The 10,581-nt window shown below is 46.8% G+C and overlaps 1 protein-coding gene across 1 annotated transcript; it reads left to right on the top strand.

Moving 5' to 3' along the window:
• Positions 1-1,992: 1,992 nt before the first annotated feature.
• Positions 1,993-9,450, top strand: LOC138666718 (olfactory receptor 10A7-like). Its single transcript, XM_069754904.1, has 6 exons — positions 1,993-2,136; positions 2,261-3,178; positions 8,217-8,383; positions 8,646-8,773; positions 8,862-8,919; positions 9,294-9,450. Exons 1-6 carry the CDS (start codon positions 1,993-1,995, stop codon positions 9,448-9,450), a joined length of 1,572 nt encoding a protein of 523 aa, XP_069611005.1.
• Positions 9,451-10,581: the final 1,131 nt, after the last annotated feature.

Below are 10,581 nucleotides of genomic sequence, written 5' to 3' on the forward strand. Positions count from 1 at the left end.
ACTACAGGTAATGAGTGGAGGAAAGAGGAGACTCTTAAAGAAGAAGTTACAGGTCTGTGAGAGCCAGAAATCTTGATTGTTTGTTTCTGACCAAATACTTATTTTCCACCATAATATGCAAATAAATTGTTAAAAAAACAGACAATGTGATTTTCTGGATGTTTTTTTCTCAGTTTGTCTCCCATAGTTGAGGTCTACCTATGATGTAAATTACAGACGCCTCTCATCTTTTTAAGTGGTGGAACTTGCACTATTGCTGACTGACTAAATACTTTTTTGCCCCACTGTATATATATATATATATATATATATATATATATATATATATATATATATATATATATATAGTTGTGATCAAGAGTTTACATACCCCAGCTGAATTTTTGCTTTCTTGGCCTTTTTTTCAGAGAATATAAATGATAACACCAAAACTCTTTCTCCACTCATGATTAGTGGTTGGGTGAAGCCATTTATTGTCAAACTACTGTGTTTTCTCTTATTAAATCATAATGACAATCCAAAACATCCAAATGACCCTGTGACCCTGGTCAAAAGTTCACATACCCCATTTCTAAATACCGTGTATTGTCCCCCGCTAACATCAATGATCGCTTGATGTCTTTTGTGGTAGTTGTGGATGACATTCTTTATTTTCTCAGATGGTAAAGCTGCCCACTCTTCTTGGCAAAAAGCCTCCAGTTCCTGTAAATTCCTGGGCTGTCTAGCATGAACTGTTTGCTTGAGATCTCTCCAGTTTGACTCAATGATATTGAGGTCAGGATACTGAGATGGCCACTCCAGAACCTTCACTTTGTCCTCCTGTAGCTAATGACAGGTCAACTTGACCTTGTGTTTTGGATCATTGTCATGTTGAAACATCCAAATACGTCCCATGCGCAGCTTCCGGGTTGATGAGTGCAAATTTGCCTCCAACATTTGCTGATAACGTGCTGCATTCATCTTTCCTTCAATTTTGACCAAATTTACTGTGCCAGTAGTTTTGAGGCTTGTGTATGCACTGTTTTGCGTATTGTAGGTGAGACACTTGAGAAAATAATCTTTATTTTTACATAGCCTAACATATTCTGCAGCGCTTTACAGTTTGCACACATTATCATCGCTGTACCCATTGGGGCTCACAATCTAAATTCCCTATCAGTATGTCTTTGGAATGTGGGAGGAAACTGGAGTACCTGGAGGAAGCCCCCGCAAACACTGGATGAACATACAAACTCTTTGCATATGTTGTCCTTGGTGGGATTTGAACCCAGGACTCCAGCGCTGCAAGGCTGCAATGCTAACCACTGAGCCACTGTACTGCCACTTTGTGGCATTTGAGCAGTAATAGCAACTGGACCATGCAGCCCAATTTTTTTATGTGCCTCCATATTGTGCATCTTGGAACAGCCACATTGCTAGGATTCAGAGAATCCTGTATTTCAACTGTTATTTGTGGGTTTTTCTTTGCATTTCGAACAATTTTCCTGGCAGTTGTGGACAACATTTTTGTTGGTCTACCTGTCCGTGGTTTTGTTTTTTCAGAGCCCCTCATTTCCATTTATTAATCACAGTTTGAACACTGCTGACTGGCATTATCAATTCCTTGGATATCTTTTTGTATCCCTTTCCTGTTTTATACAGTTCAACTACCTTTTCCCATAAATCCGTTAAAGGGAACCTGTCACCCCCCCAGCATTTTTAACTAAAAGAGCCATCTTGTGCAGCACTAATGCTGCATTCTGTCAAGGTGGCTCTTTTATTTGAGGTCCCTTCCAACACGGAAATATTAATTTTTATAATTTGCCCGCCATGCCTGTAGTCTGTCCGGGGGGCATGTCTTTTCCCCTCGGACACAAACGCCTCCTAGTCATCATTGATTTCCTCCGTGTGCCGGGCGCCTCCTCCTCTGCCTTCACTTATGTCCCCGGTGCCTGCGCTGTAAGCTTTTTTCGGGCATGCGCAGTTTGCGCTGGCCTTCGGCTCCCTCACATGATGGGAACTTACAGTGCTGGTGCCGGAGACGTTAATGAAGGCACAGGAGGCGGCGCCCAGTGCACGGAGGAAATGAGTGATGGCTGGGAGGCGTTTGTGTCCGGGGGGAAAAGACATGCCCCCCGGACAGAATACAGGTATGACGTAATATTATAATACCATAAAATATTATGCTTACTTGTAGTTTATCACTAGCAACATTTGTGTTGTCCAATTTTGGCGCCTTATGATATTTTGATTAGAAACCATTTTATTTTCATTCATACAGGAGAACAACACTACTACGGACCCAGATTTTTATCTTCTAGGATTTCAACTCAGCCATCAATTAAATATTTTCTTGTTCTGTCTTCTCCTGGTGGTTTACTGTTTGACAATATGTGGGAACTTCCTAATCATCATCCTTGTTTCCACCAGTAAAAGTCTCCACACTCCAATGTACTTCTTCCTAACACAACTGTCCATCACTGACATCTTGTTACCAACTGATATCCTCCCGAACACACTCCATATTCTACTTAATAATGGGGCGAGCATTACTTTTATATGCTGCTTGAATCAGTTTTATTTTTTCGCTGCCTCTGAAGTATTTGAATGTTTTCTTCTCACGGTGATGTCTTATGACCGATATGTGGCCATCTGTAATCCTCTTCATTACAACTCTATTATGACAGGTACCCATTGTCTAAGAATGGCCACCATGTGTTGGGTGTTGGGTTTTTCCATTACGCTGATGTACTGTGTAACAATATCTGTGCTGACGTTTTGTGGACCGAATATCATTGACCATTTTTTCTGTGATCTTGTTCCTCTGATAGAATTAGCCTGTTCTAACACTATCACTATTGAGTTAGAAGCTTATGTAACATGTATACTAGTATTGGTCATCCCCATCATAATAGTTATTATTTCTTATATTAATATTATTGTCACCATCCTGCGCTTTCAGTCTAAAGTCAGTAGACAGAAAGCCTTCTCCACGTGTAGCGCCCACCTCATTGTAGTCTCCATATTCTACATTACTCTATTAAGTGTTTATCTTTCTCCAAAAGGAGGAAAATCTTTGAAGGTTGACAAAATCCTGTCTCTGCTATATACTGTGTTTACTCCATTGATGAACCCCATTATATACAGTCTGAGAAATTCTGATATCAAAAAATCTCTAAAGGAATTTACCAATAAATGTGTAATTTGTCAGGATGGTAAAAATAAGCTATAAATCAATTATGGAAAATAAAAATATTTTTAGGAAAGTTGAGCAATTTTTCATAACGTATTCTTTAAACTTGATACTTTCAATTTTGGATCTTGAATGACTTGTTTGTGATTAACAGTACTCATAAAATAAGCATTAGTATAAATTAACCCTCTTTACACTCTTGGCTTTGTTCCCTTGGCTACTTAACCAATGTCCAATATGCTCGTGTGTCCAATCATCAAATTAATGGCTACAGATGATGTGTGCTCCGACATGGCATCATCTTTACAGAACAGGAAACAAACACAATCTGTAGAGGATACAGTGCCTTGCGAAAGTATTCGGCTCCCTGGAACTTTCCAACCTTTTCCCACATATCATGCTTCAAATAAAGATACCAAATGTAAATTTTTGGTGAAGAATCAACAACAAGTGGAAAACAATTGTGAAGTTGAACGAAATTTATTGGTTATTTTACATTTTTGTGGAAATTCAAAAACTGAAAATTGGGACGTGCATTATTATTCGGCCCCTTTACTTTCAGTGCAGCAAACTCACTCCAGAAGTTCATTGTGGATCTCTGAATGATCCAATGTTGTCCTAAATGCCTAATGATGATAAATATAATCCACCTGTGTGTGATCAAGTCTCCGTATAAATGCACCACCTCAGTGATAGTCTAAGGGTTCTGTTTGAAGCACAGAGAGCATCATGAAGACCAAGGAACACAACAGGCAGGTCCGTGATACTGTTGTGGAAAAGTTTAACCCCTTCATGACCGGGGGATTTTTCGTTTTTCCGTGTTCATTTTTCGCTCCCCTCCTTCCCAGAGCCATAACTTTTTTATTTTTTCGTCAATTTGGCCATGTGAGGGCTTATTTTTTGCGGGACGAGTTGTACTTTTGAACGACATCATTGGTTTTAGCATGTCGTGTACTAGAAAACGGGAAAAAAATTCCAAGTGCGGTGAAATTGCAAAAAAAGTGCAATCCCACATTGGTTTTTTGTTTGGCTTTTTTGCTAGGTTCACTAAATGCTAAAAATGACCTGCCATTATGATTCTCCAGGTCATTACGAGTTCATAGACACCAAACATGACTAGGTTATTTTTTATCTAAGTGGTGAAAAAAAATTCCAAACTTTGCTAAAAAAAAAAAAAAAAAAATTGCGCCATTTTCCGATACTCGTAGCGTCTCCATTTTTCGTGATCTGGGGTCGGTTGAGGGCTTATTTTTTGTGTGCCGAGATGACGTTTTTAATGATAGCATTTCAGTGCAGATACGTTCTTTTGATCGCCGGTTATTGCATTTTAATGCAATGTCGTGGCGACCAAAAAAACGTAATTCTGGCGTTTCGAGTTTTTTTCCCGCTACGCTGTTTAGCGATCAGGTTAATACTTTTTTTTATTTGATAGATCGGGCAATTCTGAGCGCGGCGATACCAAATATGCGTAGATTTGATATTTTTTTTATTGATTTATTTTGATTGGGGCGAAAGGGGGGTGATTTAAACTTTTATGTTTTTTTTATTTTTTTCACATTTTTTTAAACTTTTTTTTTTTACTTTTGCCATGCTTCAATAGCCTTCATGGGAGGCTAGAAGCAGGCACAACGCGATCGGCTCTGCTACATAGCAGCGATCTGCTGATCGCTGCTATGTAGCAGAATTGCACGTGTGCTGTGAGCGCCGACCACAGGGTGGCGCTCACAGCGACGGGCAATCAGTAACCATAGAGGTCTCAAGGACCTCTATGGCTACAATGGAGACGCATCGCCGACCCCCGGACATGTGACGGGGGTCGGCGATGACGTCATTTCCGGCCGCCCGGCCGGAAGCGGTAGTTAAATGCCGCTGTCTGCGTTTGACAGCGGCATTTAACTAGTTAATAGGTGCGGGCAGATCGCGATTCTGCCCGCGCCTATTACGGGCACATGTCAGCTGTTCAAAACAGCTGACATGTCCCGGCTTTGGTGCGGGCTCACCGCGGAGCCCTGCATCAAAGCAGGGGAGCCGGCATCGGACGGTATAGTACGTCCGATGCCGGTAAGGGGTTAAAGCCGGATTTGGATACAAAATGATTTCCAAAATGTTCAACATCCCAAGGAGCACTGTGCAAGCGATCATATTGAAATGGAAGAAGTATCACACCACTGCAAATCTACCAAGACCCGGCCGTCCCTCTAAACTTTCATCTCAAACAAGGAGAAGACTGATCAGAGATGCAGCCAAGAGACCCATGATCACTCTGGATGAACTGCAGAGATCTACAGCTGAGGTGGGACAGTCTGTCCATAGGACAACAATCAGTCGTACACTGCACAAATCTGACCTTTATTGAAGAGTGGCAAGAAGAAAGCCATTTCTCAAAGATATCAGTAAAAAGTGTTGTTTAAAGTTTGCAACAAGCCACCTGGGAGACACCAAACATGTGGAAGTAGGTGCTCTGGTTAGATTGAACCAAAATCGAACTTTTTGGCAACAGTACCAAACGATATGTTTGGTGTAAAGGCAACACAGCTCATCACCCTGAACACACCATCCCCACTGTCAAACATGGTGGTGGCAGCATCATGGTTTGGGCCTGCTTTTCTTCAGCAGGGACAGGGAAGATCGTTAAAATTGATGGTTAGATGGATGGAGCCAAATACAGGACCATTATGAAGAAAACCTGTTGGAGTCTGCAAAAGACCTGAGGCTGGGACTGAGATTTGTCTTCCAACAAGACAATGATCCCAAACGTAAAGCAAAAACTACAATGGAATGGTTCACAAATAAACGTATCCAGGTGTTAGAATGGCAAAGACAAAGTCCAGACCTCAATCCAATCTAGAATCTGTGGAAATAGCTGAAAACTGCTGCTCTGAAACGATCTCCATCAAACTTCACTGAGCTCGAGCTGTTTGAAAAGGAAGAATGGGCGAGAATTTCAGTCTCTTGAAGTACAAAACTGATAGAGACAGACCCCGAGCGACTTGTAATCGCAGCAAAAGGTGGCGCAACAAAGTATTAAATTAAAGGGGCCAAATAATATTGCACGCCCTGCTTTTCAGTTTTTGATTTTCCACAAAAATCTAAAATAACCAATAAATTTCATTCAACTTCACAATTGTGTTCCACTTGTTGCTGATTCTTTACCAAAAATTTACTTTTAGAATCTTTATGTATAAAGCATAAGTGGGAAAAGGTTAAAAAGTTCCAAGGGGCTGAATACTTTCGCAAGGCACTGTATATCAGGTAAGGCTGGTTTCACACTTGCGTTTTTAAACGCATGCGTTTTTTAAAAATAGCATGGTGAAAAAACGCATGTAAACGCGTGCAAAACCCCGCGTTTTTTAGACGCATGCGTTTTTGCATGTGGTGAAAAAAACGCGGCATTTTGACGCGTTTACATGTGTTTTTTCATGCGTTTGCGTTTTTTAAACGCATGCTGAGAAATGTGTGACAGCTGCCAATCATCAAAATAAAGTAAAAAACCCACTATAAACAGAAATAGCTAGGGTTAGGGGTAGGGATCCTAACCCTAACCCTACCCCTACCCCTAACCCTACCCCTAACTCTAACCCTAACCCTAACCCTACCCCTAACCCTAACCCTAATCCCTCACCTGATCCACCCGCCATACTCACCTATACAGCATCATGGGGGATGACTCAGCCCCAGGAGTGGCACCTGACCGGATCCACCTGCCATAATCACCTATACGGCATCACAGGGGATGCTGTAACGGATGGGGTACTAACTGGATCCATCGATCCCAATCAAAGCACGGTGGCTCACTTGTTAGCGCTGCGGCCTTGCTGAGCTGGCGTCACGGGTTCGAATCCTGTTGTGTCATACATTCAGAAAGGGAAAAATCTCAGGTGTTATGTCAAGGACACTTCCAGGGAACTTGGGGAAGGTTTGCAGGAAGGGTCCTTGACACTTTGAAAAATTTTGAGACAATACTGATTTTGTAAAAAAAATCTCACATTTTCCCTACTTCAACCTCAGGGGTCGTCAATATGTTGTAAAGTACCCCAAGATAGAGATAGTGTGGGTAAAGTGTCTGGTTCATGGGAGCAAAGTTGAATTTTCGGTGAAAAACCACATTTTCATACTCTAAAAATTTCAGACAAGTGTCAGACTTCCATGCGGGGAAAACAGCTGGAGGTGTAACGAGGACGCTTCCAGGAGCCTGGGGAAGCTTTCAGGAAGCGTCCTTGGGACTTGCGGGTCCCAAGTGAGAGAGGTGAATCTGGGTGACCCGAGCTTGGCAGAACCCTTCCCACTGGGGGTCCTGGATCTCTGGAGGTTATCACTGTCATAAGGGCACATCTTGAGACCTCACCCAGGTGAGGGCTCTCGGAAGGCGGACACCCTTCTGTCTTTGTCCCCCAAGAGCAGGCTCGGTGTTTGTCGGAAGTCTTCTGCGGACGTTGGCTGGGCACATGTCCCAAGTGAGAGAGGCGAATCTGGGTGACCCGAGCTTGGCAGGACCCTTCCCACGGGGGTCCTGGTTCTCTGGAGGTTATCACTGTCATAAGGGCACATCTTGAGTCCTCACCCAGTTGAGGGCTCTCGGAAGGCGGACGCCCTCCTGTCTTTGTCCCCCCAGAGCAGGCTCGGTGATTGTCGGAAATCCCCTGCAAATGTTGGCTGGTAGCGTGTCCCAAGTGAGAGAGGCGAATCTGGGTGACCCGAGCTTGGCAGGACCCTTCCCATGGGGGTCCTGGTTCTCTGGAAGTTATCACTGTCAGAAGGGCACATCTTGAGACCTCACCCAGGTGAGGGCTCTCGGAAGGCGGACACCCTTCTGTCTTTGTCCCCCCAGAGCAGGCTCGGTGTTTGTCGGAAATCCCCTGCGGACGTTGGCTGGTCACATGTCCCAAGTGAGACAGGCGAATCTGGGTGACCCGAGCTTGGCAGGACCCTTCCCACAGGGGTCCTGGTTCTCTGGAGGTTATCACTGTCATAAGGGCACATCTTGAGTCCTCACCCAGGTGAAGGCTCTCGGAAGGCGGACGCCCTTCTGTCTTTGTTTCCCCAGAGCAGGCTCGGTGTTTGTCGGAAGTCTTCTGCGGACGATGGCTGGGCGCGTGTCCCGAGTGAGAGGCGAATCTGGGTGACTCGAGCCTGGAGGGACCCTCCCCACAGGGGACCTGGTTCTCTGGAGGTTATCACTGTCATAAGGGCACATCTTGAGACCTTACCCAGGTGAGGGCTCTCGGAAGGCGGACGTCCTTCTGTCTTTGTCCCCCAAGAGCAGGCTCGGTGTTTGTCGGAAGTCTTCTGCGGACGTTGGCTGGGTGCATGTCCCAAGTGAGAGAGGCGAATCTGGGTGACCCGAGCTTGGCAGGACTCTTCCCATGGGGTCCTGGTTCTCTGGAGGTTATCACTGGCATAAGGGCACATCTTGAGTCCTCACCCAGGTGAAGGCTCTCAGATGGTGGACGCCCTTCTGTCTTTGTCCCCCCAGAGCAGGCTCGGTGTTTGTCGGAAATCTTCTGCGGACGTTGGCTGGGCGCGTGTCACGAGTGAGAGAGGCGAATCTGGGTGACTCGAGCCTGGAGGGACCCTCCCCACAGGGGACCTGGTTCTCTGGAGGTTATCACTGTCAGAAGGGCACATCTTGAGACCTTAACCAGGTGATGACTCTCGGAAGGCGGATGCCCTTCTGTCTTTGTCCCCCCAGAGCAGGCTCGGTGTTTGTCAGAAGTCTTCTACGGACGTTGGCTGGGCACGTGTCCCAAGTGAGAGAGGTGAATCTGGGTGACCCGAGCTTGGCAGGACCCTTCCCACGGGGGTCCTGTTTCTCTGGATGTTATCACTGTCATAAGGGCACATCTTGAGTCCTCACCCAGGTGAGGGCTCTCGGAATGTGGACGCCCTTCTGTCTTTGTCCCCCCAGAGCAGGCTCGGTGTTTGTCAGAAGTCTTCTGCGGACGTTGGCTGGGCGCGTGTCCCGAGTGAGAGAGGCGAATCTGGGTGACCCGAGCTTGGCAGGACACTTCCCATGGGGGTCCTGGTTCTCTGGAGGTTATCACTGGCATAAGGGCACATCTTGAGTCCTCACCCAGGTGAAGGCTCTCGGAAGGTGGATGCCCTTCTGTCTTTGTCCCCCCAGAGCAGGCTCGGTGTTTGTCGGAAATCTTCTGCGGACGTTGGCTGAGCGCGAGTCCCGAGTGAGAGAGGCAAATCTGGGTGACTCGAGCCTGGAGGGACCCTCCCCACAGGGGACCTGGTTCTCTGGAGGTTATCACTGTCAGAAGGGCACATCTTGAGACCTCACCCAGGTGAGGGCTCTCGGAAGGCGGACACCCTTCTGTCTTTGTCCCCCCAGAGCAGGCTCGGTGTTTGTCGGAAATCCCCAGCGGACGTTGGCTGGGCGCATGTCCCAAGTGAGAGAGGCGAATCTGGGTGACCCGAGCTTGGCAGGACCCTTCCCACGGGGGTCCTGCTTCTCTGGAGGTTATCACTGTCATAAGGGCACATCTTGAGTCCTCACCCAGGTGAGGGCTCTCGGAAGGCGGACGCCCTTCTGTCTTAGGCTCCCAGAGCAGGCTCGGTGTTTGTCAGAAGTCTTCTGCAGACGTTGGCTTGGCACGTGTCCCAAGTGTGAGAGGCGAATCTGGGTGACCCGATCTTGGCAGGACCCTTCCCACAGGGGTCCTGGTTCTCTGGAGGTTATCACTGTGATAAGGGCACATCTTGAGTCCTCACCCAGGTGAGGGCTCTCGGAAGGCGGACGCCCTTCTGTCTTTGTACCCAAGTCTTCTGTGGACGTTGGCTGGGCGCGTGTCCCGAGTGAGAGAGGCGAATCTGTGTGACCCGAGCTTGGCAGGACCCTTCCCACGGGAGTCCTGGTTCTCTGAAGGTTATCACTGTCATAAAGGCACATCTTGAGTCCTCACCCAGGTGAGGGCTCTCGGAAGGTGGACGTCCTTCTGTCTTTGTCCCCCCAGAGCAGGCTCGGTGTTTGTCAGAAGTCTTCTGCGAACGTTGGCTGGGCTCGTGTCCCGAGTGAGAGAGGCGAATCTGGGTGACCCGAGCTTGGCAGGACCATTCCCACGGGGGTCCTGGTTCTCTGGAGGTTATCACTGTCAGAAGGGCACATCTTGAGACCTCACCCAGGTGAGGGCTTTCGGAAGGCGGACACCCTTCTGTCTTTGTCCCCCCTGAGCAGGCTCAATGTTTGTCGGAAATCCCCTGCGGACTTTGGCTGGTCGCGTGGCCCGAGTGAGAGAGACGAATCTGGGTGACCCGAGCCTGGAGGGACCCTCCCCACGGGGGGTCCTGGTTCTCTGGAGGTTATCACTGTCAGAAGGGCACATCTTGAGACCTCACCCAGGTGAGGGCTCTCGGAAGGCGGACACCCTTCTGTCCCTATCCCCTAGAGCAGGCTCGGTGTTTCT

Source organism: Ranitomeya imitator, chromosome 2, assembly GCF_032444005.1.
Source record: "Ranitomeya imitator isolate aRanImi1 chromosome 2, aRanImi1.pri, whole genome shotgun sequence".
NCBI classification, from domain to species: domain Eukaryota; kingdom Metazoa; phylum Chordata; class Amphibia; order Anura; family Dendrobatidae; genus Ranitomeya; species Ranitomeya imitator.

Bases quoted from the DNA above. Each gene is read 5' to 3' on its own strand.
- LOC138666718 (XM_069754904.1), top strand. From the start codon at position 1,993: ATGGGAACTTACAGTGCTGGTGCCGGAGACGTTAATGAAGGCACAGGA. The intron at 3,179-8,216 runs GTAATTTGTCAG...TTGTTTCCCCAG, and splicing joins AGGAATTTACCAATAAATGT to AGCAGGCTCGGTGTTTGTCG. The intron at 8,774-8,861 runs GTTATCACTGTC...TTGTCCCCCCAG, and splicing joins GGGGACCTGGTTCTCTGGAG to AGCAGGCTCGGTGTTTGTCA.